We start from the raw sequence: 26,874 nt of genomic DNA on the forward strand, positions 1-26,874 counted from the left end.
TGGTCTTCATTTTGCAGACTGCCCATTTCGGCACCCATAGGGATACGATCCGATTCCTGCATGTCACTTGTGATTTAGTTCTGTATAGTTGCAATCAAATTAATTTGTCCCTTGTAGTCAGTCAAGGGTAAGAGTTGAGTATACTCTGTTGCCGTTCATTCTACAGAACCAGAGGAGTTGTGGTTTTCCGCATATGCACGGATCTCTGACACCATCGCCAGTGCGCAACATGTGGTTGGGGCATCACTGACAACATAAGTGGCGTGAATATATACGGTGTGTACATGATGTAGTTCTGATACGGCCGGCTGCTTCAAATAAGACATTTGGCCCATAATTCAGAACAAAATTATCATTTAGTGACCGTTTCATATTAACAGTACATGAAAATGTCGCAATTTTTTTTTCATTAATTTTATGCCCAGCTTCATGGACGTATGGTATATTTGCACAAGGCGAAGTGCAGGGAGGGGTTTTACTAGCAGTATTGGTGCAAAAATACCCCTGGGTCTACCATATCCATAATCTACATAAAACTCATGTTTCTCAAAATAAAAGCAAGAACATGAATAACAACAGTATATTATATAAGACACATGCAGCAGCTCCATAGGCTTGTTAGATGTGTTAGACCAAGGTAAGTGTAAGTTCTTTATTCTTTTACACCACCCGCAGACTATTAAAAACCTTACACCTTGTCTGATGAGGAATCTTTGCTTAGGATACAGTACAATACCATATACCTCCTAACCCAGTCATGCCAATGCTTCATAGTCAATAAACTCCAGTCTTGGGCAGAGACAATACAGCAACTACTGGGCTTTGTATAAAGACTCTCATCTCATCTCATCTCATTAGGGCATGTAGGGTAATGGTACATAACTTTTTCGGGGTCAATGTCATTATGAACCAATCCTAATACCAGCTCATTTCCCACCAGTTTCTGCCACACAAGTAATATCCTAACAAAGTGCCCTTACAGGCAATCACATGTAGCTATGTCTATCCCGGCTACATGTGACTCTTATTTACTCTCGCACAGGGACATAACGACAAGCATTATGTACAGTGCAAGTATAGAAAAGGATTAGAAATTTACCGCCACTTTGTCCCAAAACAGTGCCACATCTGTTTTTCAGGTTGTGTGTGGTATTGCAACAAAGCTTTAGGGCAGATTCATAATGGCGTGTGTTTTTTGTGTCCATTACGGGTTGTCTCCCCATACACAAAAAAAAAGAACTGAAGTTTTAACGTTGGTAAGAAAACACAACGCCTGGTACACCAGCCTCATCAGTGGGGGGAAAAAACCGGACCTGTCATCAGTTTTATTTTTTGGCTTTTTGACTTTTTCACACATTCATGAACATAATAGGACATCTGTGAAAATCACTGAGCCACGGATGTGAAATGCAACCCCATTGTGAAAGAGTGAACCCCAGAATTTTTTTACAAAAGCATGTTTTTTCAAAGCTAGACATCCTTAAAGCATTTTGCAGTTTAGGCAGCATTTCCTTTGCATTATCAGTAACTAGTGTTTGCGCTTTCCTAGTAATAAGTTGCACACATGACAAGATTCCGTCATGGTTAACAAACACAAAGTGCCGCTCCTCCAGCTCTGTGTAGTCCCAGGTAATCGCGGTACTGCTTTGTACGGAACTTTTACTGCGGTATCAATTTCCGCACGGGGAAAATAAGCGAACGGACACAGTAAGGGAGTGAATTCACGGCCGGACCGTTCCAGCCATGCGTTGTTGGGAAGGTATACACATGTTCACCAGGCTGTCTTGTATGTATAAATACGGTGTCTATGTATGTATTGTGTCTTTGTATGTTGTTATAACTGCTATGTGTGTTTATACATTTTCTCTATACTGATATATGACAACACTACAAGTCCCAGCATGCAGGGTGTACACATAAGTGGTGATCAGCTGGACTGACTATTTAATGACCATTTTACATGTATAATGTCATCTGTTTTATGTTTTTCTGAAGCACTGTTATGAATGTATCCGGATGCAGAGTAATCTTACACAGATATGGAGGAGGTGAGTGACACTTCTAAAGTTACAGATATTAATCACTATTATGGCTCATTGGGTCTCTATTACACCTGACCGTAGATTAACTAGTAGAGGGGCCTGACCAACCGCCTAAACCACTCTGTTGTCTCAATGCAAAAAGGTTTACTGAAAGTCAATTTCTTGAAAATTCAGTAACTTCATAGTCTTCCCTGGTTGTTTTTTTTTAGTCTTAAAGGTTCAATAATCCTAATCCTAAAGTAATTAAGACCCCTTCCATAAATACAGACCACAGACAAGATATCTCCTGTAAATTGAGATCCCCCACAAAAATGTAGAACGCGAAGCATACCTTTTAGAGTTGTACTGACCCCGGTGCTGAACTACTAAATATATGCAGAACCTAGAGGTGACAGTCTATACAGATACCCCTACAAAAATGCAGATCACTATAAATACAGACCCAAGGGGAAGTCACCTCCTACATAAATACAGACCCACCGATGTAAATCTATACTCCTGGGTAATACAGACCCCAGAAGAGACGCCGCCCTACGCGGCTGCTACAGACCCCAGAAGAGACGCCGCCCTACGCGGCTGCTACAGACCCCAGAAGAGACGCCGCCCTACGCGGCTGCTACAGACCCCAGAAGAGACGCCGCCCTACGCGGCTGCTACAGACCCCAGAAGAGACGCCGCCCTACGCGGCTGCTACAGACCCCAGAAGAGACGCCGCCCTACGCGGCTGCTACAGACCCCAGAAGAGACGCCGCCCTACGCGGCTGCTACAGACCCCAGAAGAGACGCCGCCCTACGCGGCTGCTACAGACCCCAGAAGAGACGCCGCCCTACGCGGCTGCTACAGACCCCAGAAGAGACGCCGCCCTACGCGGCTGCTACAGACCCCAGAAGAGACGCCGCCCTACGCGGCTGCTACAGACCCCAGAAGAGACGCCGCCCTACGCGGCTGCTACAGACCCCAGAAGAGACGCCGCCCTACGCGGCTGCTACAGACCCCAGAAGAGACGCCGCCCTACGCGGCTGCTACAGACCCCAGAAGAGACGCCGCCCTACGCGGCTGCTACAGACCCCAGAAGAGACGCCGCCCTACGCGGCTGCTACAGACCCCAGAAGAGACGCCGCCCTACGCGGCTGCTACAGACCCCAGAAGAGACGCCGCCCTACGCGGCTGCTACAGACCCCAGAAGAGACGCCGCCCTACGCGGCTGCTACAGACCCCAGAAGAGACGCCGCCCTACGCGGCTGCTACAGACCCCAGAAGAGACGCCGCCCTACGCGGCTGCTACAGACCCCAGAAGAGACGCCGCCCTACGCGGCTGCTACAGACCCCAGAAGAGACGCCGCCCTACGCGGCTGCTACAGACCCCAGAAGAGACGCCGCCCTACGCGGCTGCTACAGACCCCAGAAGAGACGCCGCCCTACGCGGCTGCTACAGACCCCAGAAGAGACGCCGCCCTACGCGGCTGCTACAGACCCCAGAAGAGACGCCGCCCTACGCGGCTGCTACAGACCCCAGAAGAGACGCCGCCCTACGCGGCTGCTACAGACCCCAGAAGAGACGCCGCCCTACGCGGCTGCTACAGACCCCAGAAGAGACGCCGCCCTACGCGGCTGCTACAGACCCCAGAAGAGACGCCGCCCTACGCGGCTGCTACAGACCCCAGAAGAGACGCCGCCCTACGCGGCTGCTACAGACCCCAGAAGAGACGCCGCCCTACGCGGCTGCTACAGACCCCAGAAGAGACGCCGCCCTACGCGGCTGCTACAGACCCCAGAAGAGACGCCGCCCTACGCGGCTGCTACAGACCCCAGAAGAGACGCCGCCCTACGCGGCTGCTACAGACCCCAGAAGAGACGCCGCCCTACGCGGCTGCTACAGACCCCAGAAGAGACGCCGCCCTACGCGGCTGCTACAGACCCCAGAAGAGACGCCGCCCTACGCGGCTGCTACAGACCCCAGAAGAGACGCCGCCCTACGCGGCTGCTACAGACCCCAGAAGAGACGCCGCCCTACGCGGCTGCTACAGACCCCAGAAGAGACGCCGCCCTACGCGGCTGCTACAGACCCCAGAAGAGACGCCGCCCTACGCGGCTGCTACAGACCCCAGAAGAGACGCCGCCCTACGCGGCTGCTACAGACCCCAGAAGAGACGCCGCCCTACGCGGCTGCTACAGACCCCAGAAGAGACGCCGCCCTACGCGGCTGCTACAGACCCCAGAAGAGACGCCGCCCTACGCGGCTGCTACAGACCCCAGAAGAGACGCCGCCCTACGCGGCTGCTACAGACCCCAGAAGAGACGCCGCCCTACGCGGCTGCTACAGACCCCAGAAGAGACGCCGCCCTACGCGGCTGCTACAGACCCCAGAAGAGACGCCGCCCTACGCGGCTGCTACAGACCCCAGAAGAGACGCCGCCCTACGCGGCTGCTACAGACCCCAGAAGAGACGCCGCCCTACGCGGCTGCTACAGACCCCAGAAGAGACGCCGCCCTACGCGGCTGCTACAGACCCCAGAAGAGACGCCGCCCTACGCGGCTGCTACAGACCCCAGAAGAGACGCCGCCCTACGCGGCTGCTACAGACCCCAGAAGAGACGCCGCCCTACGCGGCTGCTACAGACCCCAGAAGAGACGCCGCCCTACGCGGCTGCTACAGACCCCAGAAGAGACGCCGCCCTACGCGGCTGCTACAGACCCCAGAAGAGACGCCGCCCTACGCGGCTGCTACAGACCCCAGAAGAGACGCCGCCCTACGCGGCTGCTACAGACCCCAGAAGAGACGCCGCCCTACGCGGCTGCTACAGACCCCAGAAGAGACGCCGCCCTACGCGGCTGCTACAGACCCCAGAAGAGACGCCGCCCTACGCGGCTGCTACAGACCCCAGAAGAGACGCCGCCCTACGCGGCTGCTACAGACCCCAGAAGAGACGCCGCCCTACGCGGCTGCTACAGACCCCAGAAGAGACGCCGCCCTACGCGGCTGCTACAGACCCCAGAAGAGACGCCGCCCTACGCGGCTGCTACAGACCCCAGAAGAGACGCCGCCCTACGCGGCTGCTACAGACCCCAGAAGAGACGCCGCCCTACGCGGCTGCTACAGACCCCAGAAGAGACGCCGCCCTACGCGGCTGCTACAGACCCCAGAAGAGACGCCGCCCTACGCGGCTGCTACAGACCCCAGAAGAGACGCCGCCCTACGCGGCTGCTACAGACCCCAGAAGAGACGCCGCCCTACGCGGCTGCTACAGACCCCCGAAGAGACGCCGCCCTACGCGGCTGCTACAGACCCCCGAAGAGACGCCGCCCTACGCGGCTGCTACAGACCCCCGAAGAGACGCCGCCCTACGCGGCTGCTACAGACCCCCGAAGAGACGCCGCCCTACGCGGCTGCTACAGACCCCCGAAGAGACGCCGCCCTACGCGAATACAATAAATGCCCCATATTAGAACCCTTACTTAAACACAGACCTACCTATTAAAATACAGACCTCGTAGCAAACTCTACCAATAAATACTACAGGGCCGACCGCCACCACATTTATTGTGAGGGAGGAGTATACATTTAGTAGTATCACTAGCCAGTCTTTAAAAGAATATAAGTAATACTTAGAAAAACCTAAACCATTACAGTAAGCGGTGCTCATGGATATAGACATGTCTAAACTGAACTTGCAGTCACTTTCTGCGTTTTCTGTGTCTCAGGCTCCCAAAGGGACGTTTGAAGATGAGTTGGAATGGTGCATTAATCAGCTGGAAACTGGACTGCTGCGCCGCAACCCCACTCCAAGACAAGGTGTGCACTTATATTGGGATGTGACCCTTCACAGGGAACAGAGATGCCATTGTCCTGCAAATGCCATAGCAGAACACACATTGTGGTTTATAGTAGTCTGTATTCTGGCTGCGGATCAGGCTGTCAGAAAACGGATTGTATCTACTCATGGGCTTCACAAAATATAGTCTTATGTTATGGCGGTAATCTTATACTTCTCCAACTACGGGTAATGCCATGGCCTCAGAAGGTGCAGTCCATTTTGTCTATAGACTGTTTGATTTGCATGGAACTAACCTGCAATACCGGACACATCCTCTGGTCAGGAGTGGCGCAGTCTTCTTAGAATAGTATGGTTTCTTAATACTGTTTATTCCGCAGTGACAGACACTCAGCGGGTGCTGCGGGTCCTACGCTCTCGAAAAGCGCCATTTGTGAAGAAGAGGCAGGTGATGAATCAAGTATTCGGAAATTACCGATTGAAAATGGCTGAAGAGAGACGTGTGCAAGAACAAGCAGGTAAGCATATTAAATATTTATAGGGGTTGACTGAGTTTTGGTCAGCAGCTCTTTCTTAAATTTGCATTTTTCTGGTTAATGGGCCTTGAAGGTATTGCTATTTATGGAGTGAATATAGACCTATAATATAGACCTTATCCATTGATCATGAATTTCTAAACTCTGGGTCCCTCTGAGATCATTATTGGACTGATTTTGCTTTGATTGCTCTAGTTAAATACCTATATAGAGGTTGTACCAAGTTTGATTGTGTTATCCTATCCACAGGACAGGGGATAGCAATCTGATTGTTGAGGGTCCAAATGCTGGGAACACTTCTAATCACAAGAACAAGTGTCCTATTCTCAGTAATGGTTGGAGCAGCAGGTGGAGAATGTGTCCTACCACACCATTCAATACTATGGAAGCATCGGACATTGTCTGGCACAGCGATAGGGTATCAGATTAGCAGGGTCTAAAACTCCAGTGAGTTGCTACTTTGCGACATGTTACATCCATTTGTCATGCTTTGTACAGCGCTGCGGAATCTGTGTGCACTATATAAATAAAGAATTATTATTATTTGTCTCCTAGCTTGTTTGCAGCTCAATCCAATGCAAGTGAGTAGGGCTGAGATGAAATACTAAGCATAGCCACTATATGGTGTACAGCACAATGCTTGGTAAAGAGGGAAGTAAATGCAGGGCTTGTCTGAACGCTGTCAATCATCATGGATTGATGATCAGTAGTAAATTACACCCTTTTTAAAGCTTTTATTTTGTCTTTGGCCTTATTCAAGGTGTAAAGAGTTCCCTAGCATTTAGATGTAAATGGTGCCTCTTCTATCAGTCATGGCATCAAGGGATCCTAGGGTTAGGTTTTCAACTCAATATGATCTGATTAAAGGAACACTCCAGTCAAAGCTGATTCTTTGAATTATACACTGTGAAGGGCCTGAAGGGAAGAGTGTTTTATTTTCTATGTATTTCTAGAACCTAGAGTCCTGCTCCTCCCTTCAGGCCCTGCGCCATGTATTCTTCGATTAATTTGCTTTGACTAGAGTGTTCCTTTAATGATTGCGTTCACCTCCACTGCTTTGTTCCTAATAGATTAACTTACTTAGATTACTTATTGATTACCTAATAACTTTCTTTTCTCTAAGCCAAAAAGCCCCCAGAACCTCAGATCCAAGAAGTGACCACTCGGGATGCTCAAAGTGTCGCCTATCGAAAGAGTACAAAGGAAGTACAAAGCGGCACTGGGCACTGGTTCACACCGTCCTCCAGTGAATTTGCCTTCAATTTCTTCCCCAATCAACAACATCAGGGTAATCTTGAGGATGGGCTGGAAGACCAGGCCACAGAGGGGCAATGTACGGAGTCACCAGCTAGCCAGCAGCACAATGCTTTATGTTTAGAAGGACCCTCACAGTTCACCTTTAATTTTCTGATCACAGAAGAAGCATGTACTTCTTCGGGGAGCTCTGTAACTCCGCTGACTACACAGGACGCTGTGGGTGACCACAATATGGCGCCACTAGCTTCACAAGAAAACAAGTCCCAGAACTGCGCAAACTCCGACACCACGATCGGCACTTCCAGGGTAACAGCAAATAAGACTGGAAAAACTGAAGACAAATCTACAGCAGATCCCCCAAAGAAGAAGAAAAAGTCCAAGTCTAAGAACATGGCTGACCAGACGCAGAGCAAAGCGGATGAATGTAAACGAAATGTGGATCCAGTTCCACCCCCTAAGGAAGAGCTAAAGGTAAAAACATGGGGCTCAGGAGCTTGGGCTGCAGCTAAGCAGGTTTTTCAAATTTGGGTGCTGAACCACATCCTGCATGATGTATGGTTAGAACGTCAAACATGGCTGTCCAACTTATTTCTGCCCAAACCCAAAAGATTCTTTTAGTTTCACTTGGCTGTATACCAGGGCTACAAGCGGGTTTAGAAAAAAAAAATGTTTGTGTTTCAGAAGCAGTCCCACAATTGTCCATGGGTACTGTCTCAAATTTGAGCTGTGGCCTATGAAAGAGAATTATTCTGGACTGTAATACCATATGCAACCTTTTAACACACGTGGTGCTGTTTTTATAAGCTGGCTTTTCAAGGGGGTTTCTCACATCTGGGGAAAAAAAGGGCCTCATGTCTGATTGGACCGGAATGAATGCTTTAACATTTATGGTGCCCATGACGGCTGATCAAACATCAGCTAAGATTAGCTGTCATGTCTAAATGGCTGGCAAATAACCACTGGGGCCAGGGATTGGCTCAGTGGTCACACGATCCATGTAAGTATCATCATCAGTTTTGGTTTCGTAGCATAAAAAGCTTTGGAGTCCAGGATGACCCCTTTAAGTATTACTACATGGGACTGTGTGAATAGACCTAAAGTCACTTTGTATTGTGTTTATTTCCTAGTCGGGACCTGAGGAGCTGCGGAGGGAGTTGGACTGGTGTGTGGAGCAGCTGGAAATAGGACTGCAGCGTCAGAAATCTACCCCGAAACAGGGTGAGAAGTTTCATCTGGGTTGAAGTTTGCAGGTCAGGTTGTGTATATGAACAGTATAATTCAGTATATTGTCCATATGTGACGTCCATGAGACAAACAATTTAATAGGGTGAAAAATTTGTCTGCGATACATGGATTACTCCTCATACCACACACATTCTCTTGTATTTACTAAGTGTATATTGATTGTATATTGATAGTCTTACAGTATTTTTACTCTAAGGTTATATATATCTCTGTTTCCCATGTGAGTAGTGGAGGAAGCGTTGCGAGCCATTAAGACTTTGCGCGGCGAGAAAGTGCCATTGGTGAAGAAGAGGCAAGTCATGCGTCTAATGTTTGGTGATTACCGTCATAAGATGGAAGAGGAGAGGGTTAAACAGCTAAGACTGATGCAGAACGGTGAGTAATGATGCAATGACGTTTTGTTTTTTCATAATCTGCAGATTGCGCCGTACCCTGTATAGTGGCTGCACTGGGGTACTGCAGCTTCTATCCCAACTTCTCAAATGGAAACTAACCAGCTGCACCCAGAAACTGACCCTACACCGGGTATGGGGCCATCTGCTTCCAGTATTGTACACGGTTCTATGGGCAGATAGAGTGACCCAACCAAGTTTATATTGATGACCTGGCTTAACCCTGTGGGTTTGGTGCATTTGCCCTGTGCACTTTCAATTCCCATGTGTCGCCGGTATTTCCTGTAATTGACACTGATCGCTTGGCCAGAAGTGCCACAATTTATGAGGAACCTCTATGGCCAGTCAGTGGCTTCTTTGGACCACAGGACATCACTTTCTCTTGCGTTCTTTAGTCCAAAAGGGCTACTGAGTGGCCAAAACCCGTCCTGTGACCCCAAGCATATCCTGCTGAGCCATCAACACCAAAGTTCCAGTACAATGTGGTGATCTGGAATCCTGGACAACCCCTTTAAATATTAAGCATCAGTATTTATTAATGGACATCCCCTATAAGTTTCTGTCAGTATGTCTTTATAATGTGATAGGGCAGTCCTACTTTCACTCATCCTCTATATCAATATTATTTTCCGCAGCGGCTAAATCGGCAAAGATGACTGAAGTGACGCTGACAACAAGACAAAATAGCAGCAAGGTTTTCCGGAAGAGCATTCACAAATCTGCAAACAGTGTAGCAGCAAAATTTGCTGCTCCTTCGGACCCCCAGGGGACATCGGATCACAATGTGACGGCATCTTCATCCAGTCAGCAGGAATTCATCTTCAGACCTTCTCAGGAGGCCTTCTGCTTTAACTTCTTCTCATGAGAAGAACATGGCAACAAGGCAGCCGTTTTGTTGTGGACTATTTAGCACCTAAATTGGGTTTAAGTCCCTTTCCTTTTGTAGAAAGAGAATTCTGATTCCTGTACAATAAGCCAATGATGAGAAATTGGTAGTGTTGTTTGTTACAAATTATATTATGTAAATGGTTTAGATTTTAGTTTTTATCCAAATCCTGAAAAAAATGCTTTTTCTGGAGGTAAAGCCTGTTCAATCTATTCTGAATAAAGTGATGAAAGGTGGTGACAGAAATCAAAGAAATGTAAATTATTTTACACTTGGCGTTGGCTGTCAGCACCTGCTGGGAGCTGTAGTTTAACCATTTGGATATCGTCCCCCCTTACTTGGATTTGTAGTTTCACATGTTAGATATCTCTTGCTGTTGGCGCCTGCTTGGAGCTGTAGTTTCACTTGTTTGATATAGCTGGGAGTTGTTGTTTCATGTGTTGGAAACCGCTGGCTGTCGGCGCCTGCTGGGAGTAGTAGTTTCCTACGTTACCTATGCTATGATATCACTGGTTGTTGGTGTCTGCTAAGACTTGTAGTTTCACATCTTGGACTATGCAGCACCTGCTGGGCATAGTAGTTTCCTATGTTGGATATCGCTGGCTTTTGATACCTGCTGAGACTTTTTGTTTCACATGTTGGATATCGCTGGCTGTCAGCACCTGCTGGGAGTTGTAGTTTCCTATGTTATCAATGCTATGATATCGCTGGTTGTTGGTACCTGCTAAGACTTGTAGTTTTACGTGTTGGACGTTGCAGCATCTAGTGAGATTTTCAGTTTCACATGTTGGATATCGCTGGCTGGCTGGGAGTTGTAGTTTTGCACAAGTTATTATAGCTTGGAGAGGAAGGATTGTGCAGTACCTGGCCATGTGTACATCCTATAGCAGTATATAATACTGATTATTATAAATTTACCTGAAATAGCCATGCTTTACAACATCAAGTTCTTTTATTGTAATAAAACAGTTGTAGAACATGATGGGGGTTGTAGTTTCCCTGCCCTGATTACATTTACATGGTGTCTTAGAGATTTGGGACTTGATCTGTTGTATGGCACAGCCTCATGTAAGGGTAATAGCTCGCCAAACCAATCACAAACCTCTGAGTACCTCAAGCCCTGCCCTGTCTGCAGTAAAACAGCCCCACACTTCGGCCGACGGCTAGTCTGAGGGTTAACGGGAAGGGAATATTTTATAGGAAATGCGATAAGTGGGTGACAACTACAAGAGGATTGTGACAATCATCACTGAGGAACTCTAAGAGCATCCATTACTTACCTGTGCATTGATTTTGGATCTAAGTTATACAAAAAAATTTTAATGGTTTTTTAAAAGACTTTTTTTTTTTTTTTAACAATTTTTTGAAAAATTTTAAACTTTCGGCAGCTATATTTTTATATTCTTGCTATATAGGAAGTCATAACTAAGTCGATAAGGATGGATGAAGTGTGGATCCTGTCTCTGTGCCTCACCTTGTTTGGTTTTTTCATCTTTATTTTATCCATAAAACCTAAGCAGGAGAAGGTGCTGGAGAGTATCAGTAAGTCGTCCGGGGCCTCGTCTTCAGCCTATTCTAGCTCTGGAGGCAAGAACCTGGAGGTCAGTGAAGACGAGGTGGAGAAGATGATGGAACGACTGAATAAACTCTTAAGTGAGACGGAGCAGAAGAAGAAAGAAGTCTACCAAGAGAGGAAAAGGGAAGAAGACTTTCCCCATGGAAGAGCAGAGACGCAGAGCACTCATGAAACCCAAGAGCCGGCGGGCAAGGGGCCAGGGCATACCCAGCCTGCCTATCAAGCAAGTCATCACAGGGTTCAGGTATGGGACAAGACGAGGAGGATCAGCCTAGTCAGCAATGCTACTGAAAGATAGAACAGAATTAGCAGCCCATGAATTATATGTGGATATAAATATCACCTGGGGGGTACCAGATCAGAGTCCAAATCTGGAAAATATACCTCCGCTTCATTGGATGGGATTTTCCAGTTTTGTGTCCATTTGAGTTTGATCTATTTACTGTAAGGAAAAAAAAAAACTTCTTTTGTTAATTGAATTTTCAAGATCTCTGCTTGCTGTCAATGATGTCTAAAAATCTATCCTGACATAGTCCGGCTCACACAGCTGCAGGACCTCTGATATGAAAGAATCTCATTGTCACATCATCGTCATGTGAAAACATTTCTGTTCACTGACAGCGATCAGCTTAAAACCGGTGTGGTGGGTTTTGAGGGAGTCCAAAACAACATTAAGACATTTTTATAAGCTTGTATGTGCCTGTCCTGATCCCCAGTAATATCTGTGCAAATGAGCTTCTCTGTGCACTAGGGGCTGGGCCATGCCTGCAAGTGCACTAGATTTCTTCTTAAACACAACCCTAACCACTTCTTTACACTAGCATCCCCTATATAGAGACTGCATAGAAGGGGGAGGGGCAGTGCACCAGCCACACTCTCAATCCCAAAATGCATATTTGTAAAGCACCTGATTTGATTTATCTTCAATTATTGGAATTTATTTTCCTTTCTGATTTAGAAAAGTTGCTTAAAAGATTCCCAGGTGTGACCGACTTGGTTTAGGCTCATACTGTATACTTCCCTGTTAGACCTATTAAGCAGGTATGAAGGAGGGGGAGGCAGCTGCAAATTATCTTTCTTTCTGTCCCTGAGACTGCATGCTGTGATAGGGGAGGTGGAACTGAATGAGGATACATTTGTCGCAACATAGTCAAATAATCATAATGTATAGATTTTGTTGATTCTTATTAAGTCATCCCTCGGTTAGAATCCAGACTGGGCGGGGTGTGTTCTAGATATATTAAATACAGGTGCGTAATTTTAGTAGTTGCAATCAAAGACATCAGACCTAGGCCTAGAAGCCTTATAGGGCTCATAAGTTGTCTCCCTCTTATTATAGTTGGGTACCTGGTACAGATTTTGTATTGCTCTGTTCTTAGTGTTTACAGGGTTAACCTTACCCATCAACTAGTGATGACCCATCCGGTCCTAGCAATTCCTGACTGACCCCTTTCAGATTCCTGGAAAATCCCATGGTGAGAGGGATGTGTGCCAAAGGAAAAAAAATGCTGATTCCTATGTTATGTCAATGTTTCCAGTCTTCAGGACCAACATTGTGACATTGCTGAAAGTGACTTCCTGTGGTCAGAGGCCACCAATGGGACAAAAGCCACCTTTCCCCCACTGGGGTTTCCAGGATACTGTATGTATATGATGGTGGGAAGGTCTATTTCCAATATTGAAATGCAGAAGTAAGGAAGTGACACAATGGAAATCATTGCTTAATGCATAAAAATATCTTCTTATTTAGGGTTTAATCACTTACATGAGAGGAGGCAGAATTCTAATTTTAAAGGAAATCTACTACCAGGATCAAGGATTATAAACTAAGCACACTGCCATGCAGGTGTGTGCCGCCTATGGTAGGATCCACTATTGTTTGAGCTTCTTGTGCCCTTGTTTTTAAGAATAAAAGCCTTTAAAATTATGCAAATTATCCTGTGGGGCTCCATCTCCATTAAAACATATGAAGCCCGGAGCCCCTAAAAATCCTTTTTGTTTTAAAAAACAGGAAATAAGAAGCTAAAAGAAGAGCAGATCCTGCCAGAGGTGACACTCACCTGCATGTCCGTGTGCTTTGTTTACAATCCTTCATCCTGTTGGTAGACTTCCTTTAAGGGCAATTGGATGCAAGTTCTTCTAAGCCTAGGCTTCATGATGTGCTAAGTCTCCACACTGCAGAAATGGAAGTCCTCATAAGCTCTTGTATGGCCTGTGTAGGCACTGCATCTCAAGCTGGACTTTAAAGAGAACCTGTCACCAAGTACAAAATTCTAAATTCCATACCCCATGTGATCATCCATAGTCACCTGATCAACTTGTTGTTTATTTGGTCAAATTCCCTCCACCTGTTCAAGGGAAATGGCCAAAAGTTCATTTTAGCCATGGGGGAGGTAATTTTTTAATCTTACTACAACAGAGACACGCCCCTGAGGAAATCAATAAGTTACCGCCCACTTGGCTAGTAGGAGCTAATTAACAAATATAAATCCTATGGCTATATCCTTTGAATGGGTGGATAGATTTCTAAAAACTCAACACCAAATTGATTAAGGGCACAGCAGCAATCGAAATAGGAATTGTATGTTTTATATTTATATTGTATATTATATATGTATGTTATATATATAAAAAAAAAATATATATATATATTTTGTTTTATCAAATCAAGTGACCCTGGCCCTGACCTATCGAAAAAAAAAAAAAAAAAACCATGGGTGAATTTTAAGAAGTTTTTATTCCAGTTCATTTTCATGCACCATTGATCCAGTATTTGATATATTACGTGATTAGCAGACTGAAGTGTGTAATATTACCGGCTGCCCCATCCTTCTCATGGCCGCTTTGATTGCCAAAGTCTGAGAGTCCTGACTGTATCCCAGATCTGTGAGATGATACTGCGGCAATATCTGGATGTCATAGGCTTAGTATTTTTCCAGTGCAGCTGTCTCTCTCTCTCGGTGACTTAGAAAGATGATGAATCTCAGATCTAAGATGTAGATTTCTTACAATGGTGGACGGGAGTTTTTTTTACACTGGTTTTGATACCCGCTTGCCCTGGCACAGGACTCGTCACAGTTCCAGAAGTATAATGAAGTCAATAGCAGCGAGCGTACACAGCAGTTTTCTGGCATGAAGTGTTAAATCCAGCTGAGGTTGACGGCTCCGCATCTTCTTCACTCTTACCACACCCTCTTTTTTTGTATTGTGGTGGGAGCGCGAAAAATCAGCGAAACCGCAGACGCCTGTCACATTCATTACAGGTGAATTTCTTCAAGTTTTTTTTTTTTTCCTTTTTTGGTTTTCCTTTTTTTTTTACACACATTGGTTACGTTGGCATACATATATAAACAAAGTGGGGCAGATTTACTTACCCGGTCCGTTCGCGATCCAGCGGCGCGTTATCTGCGCTGGATTCGGGTCCGGCCGGGATTCATTAAGGTAGTTCCTCCGCAGTCCACCAGGTGGCGCTGCTGCGCTGAAAAGCTTCGGAATGCGCTGGAGTTCACCGAGCCGGGCTGAGTGAAGGTAAGTGCAAGCTCCGCGACAGATTTTTATTTTTTTTAAATGTGGGTTTTTTTTGTCCGGCCACGCCCCCCCATTTCCGTCGCGTGCATGCCAGCGCCGGTGTGCTAAAATCCCGGGGCAATTCAGGGGAAATCGGCGCAAATTGGAAATATTCGGGCAATACGTCGGGAAAACGCGAATCGGGCCCTTAGTAAATAACCCCCAGTACCTTCACCAATGTGTAAAATTTTGCCTGGCGAATCAAAATGATACCAAGCAAACACACAGCTCAAAAAAAAAAAAGAACTTCCCGAGAAAAGTAAATAAAATTTAACAATAAAATATGACACATTCCCACCTCTGTTTTTATTATTTTGATTATCCGTTCAATCATTGTATACATTGGCGCATCATGTGCCAGAACCTGACCCCCAGCATATCGTGGCCACAATTGCACGATGCACCGAACGCCCGGTTCACTTTTTTGCCAGGTTCAGCCTTAACCTGACTCAGACTACAGGCAGTCCCCGGGTTACATACAAGATAGGGTCTGTAAGTTTGTTCTTAAGTTGAGTTTCTATGATATATTTTATCATTGTAATCCCTGCCAGAACTTTTTTGGTCTCTGTGACAATTGGATTTTAAAAATGTTGGGTTGTCATAAGAATCAATATTAAAACTAAATCTTAATTGCAGACACCGGTGATAACTGTTACAGATGATTATTGTAGCCTAGGACTAAAGTACAATAAATTACCAACATCCAGAGGTCGGTTTGTAACTAGGGGTCGTATGTAAGTCGAGTGTTCTTAAGTAGGGGACTGCCTGTATAGCCACCGCGTATGTGTTGGAAGTCCCCGACCCATGCCATTCCATGGCCCGGCATCGTCGTGGCCGCCCAAATGGCGTAGAAGGCGGAATAGGTAAAAGGGTATTGCGACTAAATCACAGCTTGTGCGCTAGTATTTAGGTGTACATCTGTGATAAATCCCCCCTTATGTCTCTAGTATCCACTTTTCCTGGTGGCCATTCAGCCGTGAAAAGATGGAGAGATGGTCATACATGTGTGTTGCTCCAGACCTCCTATACACATGTGTGCACTAGCATCACTCATACACGGGCGATCGAACCTCTACCCATCTTCATCCATCCAAAAATATCTAAATGTTATACAACATGGAGATTATTTACATGTTAGGCCTCATAAATCTATCATTTGGCTCATGTTGTTTACAAGTGTCATTTAAGAATGTAACAGGGTCGCTGCCAATGTAATGCCAACCCCAGAAACTCCTCAATTATAAAACTGGAATGTTCATGGCTTTGTCTATCATCTGTCTGTCTGTCATGTCTATCTATCTATCTATCTATCCCTACATAGAAAGAGATGCTTTACTGTAATGCTGTGGTGTGTTGTGTGCATCCCATATGTCATGGACATACAAGGTTCGCTCACACATCAATGGCAGGAGAGATACTGCCTGAGCCACAAACTTAGGCAGGAATAGGACCTTGTCTATAGTCTCATACTCTGCTCATACTCAAAGGCCCAGATTATTCTGATTGCGCCATTTTTCTATTTGACTTTTCAGTAGGAAAAATGTCTTTGGAGCTACAACATGTATTAATAAAGTGTCTGCGCTGGTTTTGTGTCGTAGGGTTAGTGCTTAGTCGGACTGTGCGCCACATTCAATACAGCGACTTAACAGAATTGTTTTGCACGTTATCTTGTTCCAGAGTACCCACTAACGTTTTTCGGGTAGAGTCTGCAGCAGTGTCTTTTGTGGTTTCCTTTGCTTCAGCACTAGGGAGATGCAGTTTATTACTGCATCTTCTTCCTCGGATCCTCACAGCATCGCGATAAAGTGTGATGCAGAGAGGACAACCAGCGGTCACCTGATCGCCCGGTCACTAGGGGTTATAGTAATAATTCTTTATTTATATAGCGCTTAGCGATTACGCAGCGCTGCATAAAGCATGCCAAATTGGTCCCTGTCCACATGGTTCTCACAATCTAAACAACCTACCAGTATGTTTTGGAGTGTGGGAGGAAATCGGAGGACCCGGAGGAAACCCGCACAAACACAGATAGAACGTACAAACTCTTTGCAGATGTTGACCTGGATGGGACTTGAACCCAAGACTCCTGCAAGGCAGAAGTGCTACCCACTCAACCACCGTGCTGTGTGGTTAAACATAGCATCTGCGACCTCATGGGGACTCTTATAGATGCCCCAGTTACAGGTGAAAACCAGAAAGTTAAAAATAATAATAATGTAAAAAAATACACACACACAAATTATATATTAATAAATATTTAAATATGAAAATTTAATATTCCTCAGTTAAATGTTTAAAAAATCTGCTCACTATGTGTTACCAAAAAAAACGCTGCAAAAATTGTTATGGTATTGCACAATAAAAAGGAAGTTATGGCCCTTAAACCAATAAGTATGAACATTTTAAAGATATAGTTTTTAAGAAAGGGGTTAAAGGGCATACTTCCCAAGCAGTGCATGGGGTGCCAGGTTATTGAAGACCAAGTGCCGTACCCAAGAACAGTGCAATGATGGAAATGGCTGCCAGTGTTTTTTCACTGTGTAGATATGGCCTAAATGTCTTGAAAGGGAATCTCTGGCAAGCAGAGATCTTAAAGAGGACCTGTCACCCAATTTATCGGCACTAGGAGCTGCTTACTAAAGTAAGCAGCTCCTAGTGCTTGATCAAACGCCGCAGTGTTAGTGATAGCGTTACCGGAAACCTCCGGTAGCGCTATAAAACACTGTGGCGGGGTGCAATGTAATTGTCGGACAGCTCGCAAAGCTGTCCGACGTATTCATGAGGGGGCGGGGTTGGGGTTGTGGCTAGGGCGGTGACTGCTGCCTAGCGCGCAGCAGTCACTGCCGGCCTATGGAGCGAGCGGGGCGGTCCGGGGAAGAGGCAGCGCATCAGACCGCCCCCTCATGAATACATTGGACAGCTTTGCGAGCTGTCCGATGATTACACTGTACCCCGCCGCAGTGTTTGATAGCGTTACCGTAGGTTTCCGGTAACGCTATCACTCTAACACTGCGGCGTTTGATCAAGCACTAGGAGCTGCTTACTTTAGTAAGCAGCTCCTAGTGCCGAAAATTTAGGTGACAGGTCCTCTTTAACAAACAAGAAAAAAGCATATTGCAAATTGTACAACTTTTTACTATAGAAAGAATACGTTTTTGAATTGAGTTTTTAGAATTTTTTTAAATTCTAGCCCTTTAAGATGGGGATTTTTTCATTCTGGGTATTGGTTGATTTTTTTTTTTTTTTTATACACAGGGACATTCAGTTCTCCTAATTTCTGTAAAATAACAGCTGTGCAGAATTTTTTCTTAGAGCTTTGTACATTGTCTCACTCCTGAAAAATATATGAATCACTTGACAAGTGAGGTGACAAAAGTGAGTGTTTCTAACCTCTCTTACATTGTCCAATCAGAGTATCAGATTATATAGGGACATATTCGGGCACATTTACTTACCCTGTCCGCAGAGTTCACCGAAAATGCATTGTGCGAAGATCATGCACTCTGCCGCGTTTCACTAAGATCGTGCGCCCGATATCCTGCATGTGTCACTTCCCCACTCAGGTCCGCAGGAGTTCACCTTCTTTCTGGTGCATGTAAGTGCATTGTCTTGCGACACAATTTGAAAGTTAAATCCCGCACTCAGTCCGAATCTGTCGGATTGTCCCACGGCCCGACCCCTAAATTGTTGCATGGAAGGCAGCGCAGCTACGCCAACTCAATCCCAGCGCAGACCCCTGTTAAATACCTGTCCAAGCTGTGCAATCCCCAAAAAAGTTACAAAGTCCGATGAAATTGAGCAGTGTGACCCTTAGTAAATGAGCCCCAATGTATGTACAGGGGAATAGTAACACCCAGTTGTCAATTCCATTTCAGGAAGCAGTGCACAAATGACCCCTCTGGTCACCCATACATTTTCACAAATTTAGGGAATGGTGATATATGGCTCCAGTATAGGATACATCAGAAAATAAAAGTGATATGGGAAAAAAACCCAAGTCTATGAGTGTAGTTAACTAACAGCTGAGAGGACGCAATTGTGCAGTCATCATATTGAATTACTGCAAGTCTTTCTCAGGAATCTTGGACGGGCCCGCACCATGATCCAATGTAATATCCATTACTGAGGCAATCGTGGACTAACCGCCTAAATGTCAGTGGGATAATTTCATGGGAGCAGCTGGATTGTGTTGCGGTATTTCCTCACTATAATTGCATAATCCCACGTAAATTTTAAAAGATTCCTACAATGTAATCTCTTATTGTCTGTACAATCTGATGTCAAATGTCCAGCCGTGTACAGGAAACCATGAAACTAAAAAGTAAATGGATATCTACCAACCTGTGACTCCCCCCAGCTTCCTCCCCCCCCTCTCCCCAGATATTATGAAGCTATAACTATAATGTGGTTTGAAAACCCAAAGAATGCTTGGAGTTGTAATTTCACATCAGCAGAAGAGCCACAGTGAATGATGTAGGCACAGATAGTACTTCCTCCCTGTCTCTCCATTGTAAATGATAGTTCTCTCTGTAAATGATGTGGGCACAGATAGTACTTCCTTCCTGTCTCTCCATTGTAAATGATAGTTCTCTCTGTAAATGATGTGGGCACAGATAGTAGTAATAATCATAATTTTTCTTTATATAGCACCATTATATTCCATAGCGCTTTACATATCATGGCAGACATACGTATACAAATAAAATAAGACACTACAGAGTAAAAATAAATCTATATCTGCCTAAAAGTAAATACTATCGGATTGTTGTGACTTTTTGTCTCTCCCTGTATATGATGTAGTCCCAGATAATACTGCTTCCCTGTCTCTTCCATTTAAGTCATTTACAAAAAGCCTCATTATTTTTCCCGTAAATAATGTAGACAAAGATAGTTAAGTGTTCTTGTCTCCCTCGTACATGATGTGTGCACCGGTAGTTCTGCTTCCTAGTTTCTCCTTTTATATAATGTCAGCACAAATAGTACTGCCTACATGTATCTCTCTGTACATGATGTGTGCACAGTTCTGCCTCCTAGTTTCTCTTGTTATATAATTTTTCTCTATATGCATCATATGTGTACAGATAGTTCTGCCTCCTAGTTTCTATATAATTTATCTCTCTGTACATGATGTGGGCATACATAGTTCTGTCTCACTGTAAACGCTATATCAACAGACAGATCTACCTACCTATCTCTTCTTGTATATAATACAGTTTTACATAGTTGTGCCTCAATGTAAATGTTGTAGGTACAGATAGTACTACCTCCCTATCTAAACCTGAAAAAGCTAATAGCACAGAAAGTACAACCTCCTTGTGTATCCCTAAATGTTTTAACTACATGTTTTTTCTCTTTGGACATGTTACAAGCACAGATAGTACTGGCTTGCTGTGTCTGTTTGTAAATTATGAAGAAAGTTGTATATTCCTTTTGGGTTCTTGTACCTTTTGTGTGAGGCTTAATAAACATGTTGTCTTCTGTGTCCTAGGAGAGATCGGCCCCAGCTGCTGTGGAAAATATCGTGGATGAAATAGGTAAGTAGAAGTATGTGATTATTAAACAAAGGGAATTGTTTCATCCTATGTAAATATAGCTTATCCATAACCACCAGCTTTGGAATATACTTTGTGTATAAATTCCTTACTGTCTCTGAGAGCTCTGGTTTCATTGCGGAGAAATCACATGGAACATCTTCATAACTGTGGAGCTGGTGAAACATGGAACCATCAAAAATAACATACAAAAATATGAAGTAGTTCCTCCCCCGTGATAGGACTAGAGAGTCAGAATTCAGTTCTCAGAGTGTGTCTTCGAGTCATGTGGAAGGCCTCATTTCATGTGGAGGACTGGAACTGTCATGCATTGTTACATCTGGGTGGACACCAAAATTTTAGACAACTAAAATCTTCTGTTTTTGTAGAACAAGCTGTGCAGGAGACTGTGGAGCCGGACTACTACACCAGACGCAGACAGGAACGGGCAGCAGCTCGAGGAAGGCAATGGTACATAAGACAGAACTTGATTTACTGTTTTTCCTTGTATCCAACTCCCTGCACAAATGTTAGTGTATACCCTAAAATCATTTAAAGGTACTTTTGCAGGCTATTGTTAAATATGACTAGTCAAGAACCCACCTCCAGTTCCTCCTAGGCTAGGAGTCCTGGAGGTGGAGTCCTTGCAATGAGCCAAATGTAGGAGCTTTCATGCTTCTGTAGTTTAGTTGTGCCTGCTACTGCAGCTCACATCCAATCTTAATAACGTTATCAATTTAGGATGGGAGATAACTAGGTGATCGGTGAGGGTCCTACTGCTAGGTCCCCCACTGATCACAAGAACGGGACCCCAGCAAAATGGAGAATCCTCTCTAGAAAGTGTATTCTCGCTATAGAGGATGGAGTAGGGATTAGCTGCACAACCTGGACATCTCTGTGACATATATGGTACTTCAGTGAAAGGATCATGACCGTCCCTTTATTTATAGCAGTCCCAGAGTCCCATTGGTTTCAATAGGCCACTGGGCAACAGAGCATCAGTGGGCCCATTTGCGGTGAACTCATAAAAATTTCAGAAACTAAAACAGTCTCCTGTTCCCTAAGATATTCCCTAGTTTATCATCCCAACTAGCCCCGCCATGTTTATTTTATATAAAGCCCCCCTCGGCAACTATGGATTTATTAGATACAGCCCCCCTCAACCACATAGATTCCTTGTGTGCAGCCTTATATGGGCCCCCTCCAGCAGCTCGGGGCCCCATCACTTGCGCCAGCCCTGACTGGGACACCCACCAATCATATACCACACAAATTGTGATATTTTTTTTTTCCCTGCAGGGCTGAGACCGAGGGTATGTAAGGAGATGTATCTACCTGGTAAGTACAAGAAAATAGTTTCGGCATCCAACAGGTTCAGCTCACTGTTCTTCTATTTCTGTACTTCCTATTCATTTCTATAGGAGGTACTGAAACGACATAGCTCAAAGAGCTTGGCGGACCACATTGATTGCCTAAATCTGTCTGTCTCTGACAAATGAGTGCACACCAAGAACAGAACAGAGCTGTTTTCTCTGTGTAGTGTTCATGCCATGGAACTACAGCTAACTCTTTAAGGGGAATTGAAGGTCACTTGCAGTAACATTGCTTGGCCACTACACAGAGAATGGAGCTGTTCTTCCAGATCTCTTCTCTATGTTTTATCTGCATCAGCTGATCACTGGCATCCCAAGTGTCAGATTCCAAATAATTAGAATTATTTGGTATTGATTATCTTTTCTATGGGTGATTGAAAGGCTAATCCAATAAAAAAAACCTATTGAATATTCAAATAACAAGAGTGAAGTCATTTACATGGGACTGCAAGTTGGGCGGGATTATTGTTTATTATTGGTGGTTGAAGAAAGAGAAGTGATGCACAATAATAAATTGGGGCACATTTACTTACCTGGTCCTGCGCGTTGAGAGAATCACCCATCAGAGTATGAATCGAATTTTATAGAACAAACCTCCCAATGATAACAGTATATTCCTTAAAATTAAAAAAAAAATCAAAATGCACAGTCCCAAATTATTCTGCACAGCAGAATTTCCAAACATTTTAGAGGTCGTAAAGAACTAAAAATGGTCATTTGTTGAATTTGCAGCATTAGGAGGTCACATTCACTGAAATAGAAAGCCTTTTCAGTCCAAAACCTCCTAATGGGCCAAGTTACATGTAACACAGGACCTTCTGTGATATCAACTGCACAATTCCTCTATCCATTGAACTTGTGAGATTTTGGAGAGTTTCTGCTTGAATTTCTTTGCACAATGCCAGAATTGCCTCCTGGAGCTGCTGTTTGTGTCATTGACATTATGGGGCTTATTTATTGAGGGTCCCGCGGCCGCCTTTTAGTCGGGTTTCCCAACTTTTCGGGGATCGTACCGGGAATTGTGTCACACACGATCGTATTGTGTCACAAACGCGCCGGCTTTCACACAACACAAATTGGGGGATGGACCATCGGACGATCCGACGGATTCGGACTACGCGCGGGATTTAACGTTTAAATTTGTGTCACAAGACAATGCACTTACATACACCGGGAAGAAGATGGTGAACTCTGGGAGACCTGACGGGGAAGCGACACATGCAGGAAATCAGGCGCACAATGAATCGCGGCAGACTTCATCCTCGTCGGACAGTCCTGATCTGGGGGATCGCGCAGGAAACGGGTAAGTAAATGTGCCCCTATATATTTGTTTATTTTTTATGTTTTGTTTTTTTTGTATTAGTAGTTTATACTCCCAGAATTCCTCTTTGATATCCACAAAACTGGAAACCCCTTTTAATTTTCCCCAGATTTTCCATCACATTTAAAAAAAAAAAAAAAAAGATCAGAGACGTTCATGAAGTTCTCATTAATACCCAGATCAAATACGTCAAATACATCAAATACCCAGAGAGCTGAATCATTATTACTATGTGACTGTCCTGTCTTCCTCCAGTGTGTAGACAGCCATCTCATTGCTCCCGTTCTTCCCCTTTCTTATACAGAGTCTGCCGTGGAGTTTAACAAGAATGAACGCCACATCCTGCAAACCTGTGGTCATATCGATGCAGACGTCAGAATCCTCAGTTCTAAAAATACATGGTCCCTGATGTGTACATACATGGCTTGTACCAGACTGTAATGTGGAATAAAGGCTTCATGGTGCAATTATCAGATTGTTGAATGGTTTATCAGTTCAAATGAAAGTTTTTCATTTAAGAAACAGCGCCCCTCTTGTATATAGGTTGTGTAAGGTATTGCAGCCTAGGCTTTTTGCATTAATGAACGTGAGCTTACAATAACTTACAAATCCTTTGGTCAGGTGGGATGCTTTGTCACTTTCTAATGTTGAATACTCCACTATAATATTGTATTAGTGTCCAAGGGCGTAGTTTTTAGCTCCTGTCCACAGCTTTGTAGTCACAAAATAGCCTCATAGGGGTTACGAAATGCTGCACAAAAGTTTGGGAAAAAAATGGTTCAAAGTAAGAATGGGTTAAAATTAAAAGTGTTAAAATAATATTCATCAGCAGGAAAGTGATCACAAACCCACAGTCAGTGTTCTTAAGACCATGAAGAGACCTGGAAATGATATGAACCCCACTGACACCTGATCCTAACATCATCCAGTAAGTCTGACTTTACAGGAAGAGACAGAAGGATTTAACCAAGTCTACTCCATGTTGACTGTAACAACCTACTGAGTTTGTTAGACCAAGTTAGACGAAATTATGAGAAGACAAAGAGTTGTCACAGCAAATACTGAATTGATACAGATTTCTGTTTTGTTCGGGCAATATGATTTTTTTTGTTAATTGCTTCAATTTTTGAAGGTTTTCTTCATTTGCACCATTTTTTTCACAAGTTGCCTAAAACTTTTGCACAGTACTGTGTGAGGATGAGCATCAAGGAAACCTTCGGTTTCATCCTGTAATAAAGGGGTTTCCCATCTCATCCATAGGGTATGACTTCATGTCTTAAAGAGTCCCACAGTTCAAGAATGGGGGTGAGGGGACCCCATCACAGGTCCACTTGCTTAAGCATGGTGTCCTCTTGAGAGAGCTGTGGACCCCCATTCACAGCATATCCTCTAGGCCTGAGATCCCCAACAGTGGCCAGTGAACACCCGGTCCTGGGCTGAAGCCAAAAAACTTTGTAAAAAAAGAATACATTTCCCACTTCCCAAAAGCAGCAGGAGTCTTCTTCTTGTCTCCTGTTGTCTCCCGGGTCTGAAGTTGGCAGACGCGTGATTATGACATCACTTTGTGTCTTCTGGCTTTAGAGCCGGGTACTGCCACAGAGAAGAGGAGACGAGAAAAAATTTTCTTTGGGGAACAGTGTATATATTTTACTGTTTTGTTTTTTTCTCACTGTGAAAAGGCCAAAGACAAGGGGACATTATAGGTGTGTGAGGGGCTATAGAAAGAGGGGTATTATAAAGTCCCCATTTCTGTAACCCCCTTCTTATATAGACAAAGAACAGAAAAAGCAGCGCTATAAATCAGGCTAGAGAAAAAGGAAGGGGCTACAGCAAAATGTGCACTATAAAATGGGGCAGCAGAAAAGGTGGTAGCTGCAGGGAAGTGGGCATTTTAGAAGAGGGGGGGTTGTAAGAAATAAGACATTAAATGGATTGGGGTTAGGTATGTGATATATGTAGAACACACAATTTTTTTCTTTTCACTGATCATGGTGATGGGGTTACCCGACCTATTTTGCGTTCAGTCAGTTCCTGGATACAAAAAGGTTAGGACCATCGATCTAGGCTAATCTTGGATTTCTGAAGTGGTAATACTCTTTTTGCTTTTTTTTGGTCCTTCAAAAAAAAAAAAAAAAAAAAATTTCACAATAAGTAACCTTTTACATTTTTGTGTCATTGTGTAACTTGTCTGCTTAACTTCTGCACTTTCCACACTCTGCAAATCAGACAATCATTATCGACATCGGTATCGCTGGTAACTACAGAGGCCTCTAGGGACCAGAACTCCCTGAATGTCAAAACCTGTGGAGATAACATGGAGATAAGATACAATAAAAATAACAAAGCCAATGTTGGCCAATCACCACATTAATATAGGTGTTTACATAGGGCTCATACAATACTAACATCCAGTGCCCGAATATCAACTCTACATATAATGTTATCAAATCATGTAATGTCCCGCAGGATGTGCCTTTACTAAATTCTACACCCAGATAAATTCCTGATTTGCTGGAGAGAGTCTGACTAGACATCTCTATGCCCCTTCAAGCTCTTAGCACCTTTAAGGATGGGTCACCCATGGATTACCTCTTCAGCTATACCATGTATTAATACACTGCTGCCATCTACTGTCTAAAAAGTGTTTGTGTATAAGTATTTCATGCCATTGGATGTCAGCCCAGAACTGTTTGGGTTCAGGGTCTCTGTCTTGAGATTGTGCTGCTGATCAATGACCACTGGTCTAGGCTGAGGTTCTTCCGGTTCCTTCTATCTAAAGGACTATCTACTACCACAGCCAGACAACCGACAGCCTTGGTAGCTGCAGAGGTAGAAGTTTGTTACTAGCCTGTTACCTGATGTTCTATAAGACGTTCTCCTAATAACGGAACCGTGAGTCTACAAGATCTCCATTCTCTATGGCCATCGTTGGACTGCCACTACCACCACAGACCTTCCATTTACTAATAGCTGGGTATCTGTCACCTATACTAGGAGTGCCCTAGGGCGAACCTTTATTGTCACACAGCCTCACCTTCTTGCTTTAACCTACTGGCCCTGATAGGTGGGGATGAGGACTCCACAAGGACAGGGCTACCATGAGACCTGCAGCCTGGCCTCCATCAAGCCAGCCATGCCATTCCTAGTCTACAGCTGCCCCCATACACTGTTGGCCTCCAATGGGGGTTACAAGCCTTGGAGGTCAAGCCATTTTTGGACCATTCTTCATCAAATAGGTGTCATCCATGTGCCATGCGGATCACTTTCTAGGTAACACATTCGTGTGACTCTCCAAGGGTTTCAGATGAGATACTGACATAATTTACCAGCCTCTCCACCAAAATTGCTAAGACAGCTGTAGTTCGCCGCCATAA

At 44.7% G+C, this 26,874-nt stretch overlaps 1 protein-coding gene across 2 annotated transcripts; it reads left to right on the forward strand.

Annotated features, from left to right (window-relative positions):
- Positions 1-1,627: 1,627 nt before the first annotated feature.
- Positions 1,628-10,360, forward strand: C8H8orf33 (chromosome 8 C8orf33 homolog). Of its 2 annotated transcripts, none has more exons than XM_072120247.1 (8): positions 1,628-1,759; positions 1,996-2,048; positions 5,746-5,836; positions 6,197-6,334; positions 7,476-8,080; positions 8,737-8,827; positions 9,083-9,229; positions 9,882-10,360. In XM_072120247.1, the coding sequence occupies exons 2-8, from the start codon at positions 2,040-2,042 to the stop codon at positions 10,109-10,111; spliced, it is 1,311 nt and encodes a 436-aa protein (XP_071976348.1). In that variant the 5' UTR covers positions 1,628-1,759; positions 1,996-2,039; the 3' UTR covers positions 10,112-10,360. The 2 variants fall into 2 exon arrangements, with proteins under 2 accessions (XP_071976348.1, XP_071976349.1); XM_072120248.1 differs by having other exon boundaries at positions 1,653-1,786.
- Positions 10,361-26,874: the final 16,514 nt, after the last annotated feature.

The sequence above is a fragment of the Engystomops pustulosus genome, chromosome 8 (assembly GCF_040894005.1).
Source record: "Engystomops pustulosus chromosome 8, aEngPut4.maternal, whole genome shotgun sequence".
Classification (NCBI taxonomy): Eukaryota; Metazoa; Chordata; class Amphibia; order Anura; family Leptodactylidae; genus Engystomops; species Engystomops pustulosus.

Bases quoted from the DNA above. Each gene is read 5' to 3' on its own strand.
- C8H8orf33 (XM_072120247.1), top strand. The intron at 5,837-6,196 runs GTGTGCACTTAT...TTTATTCCGCAG, and splicing joins CAACCCCACTCCAAGACAAG to TGACAGACACTCAGCGGGTG. The intron at 8,081-8,736 runs GTAAAAACATGG...TTTATTTCCTAG, and splicing joins CCCCTAAGGAAGAGCTAAAG to TCGGGACCTGAGGAGCTGCG.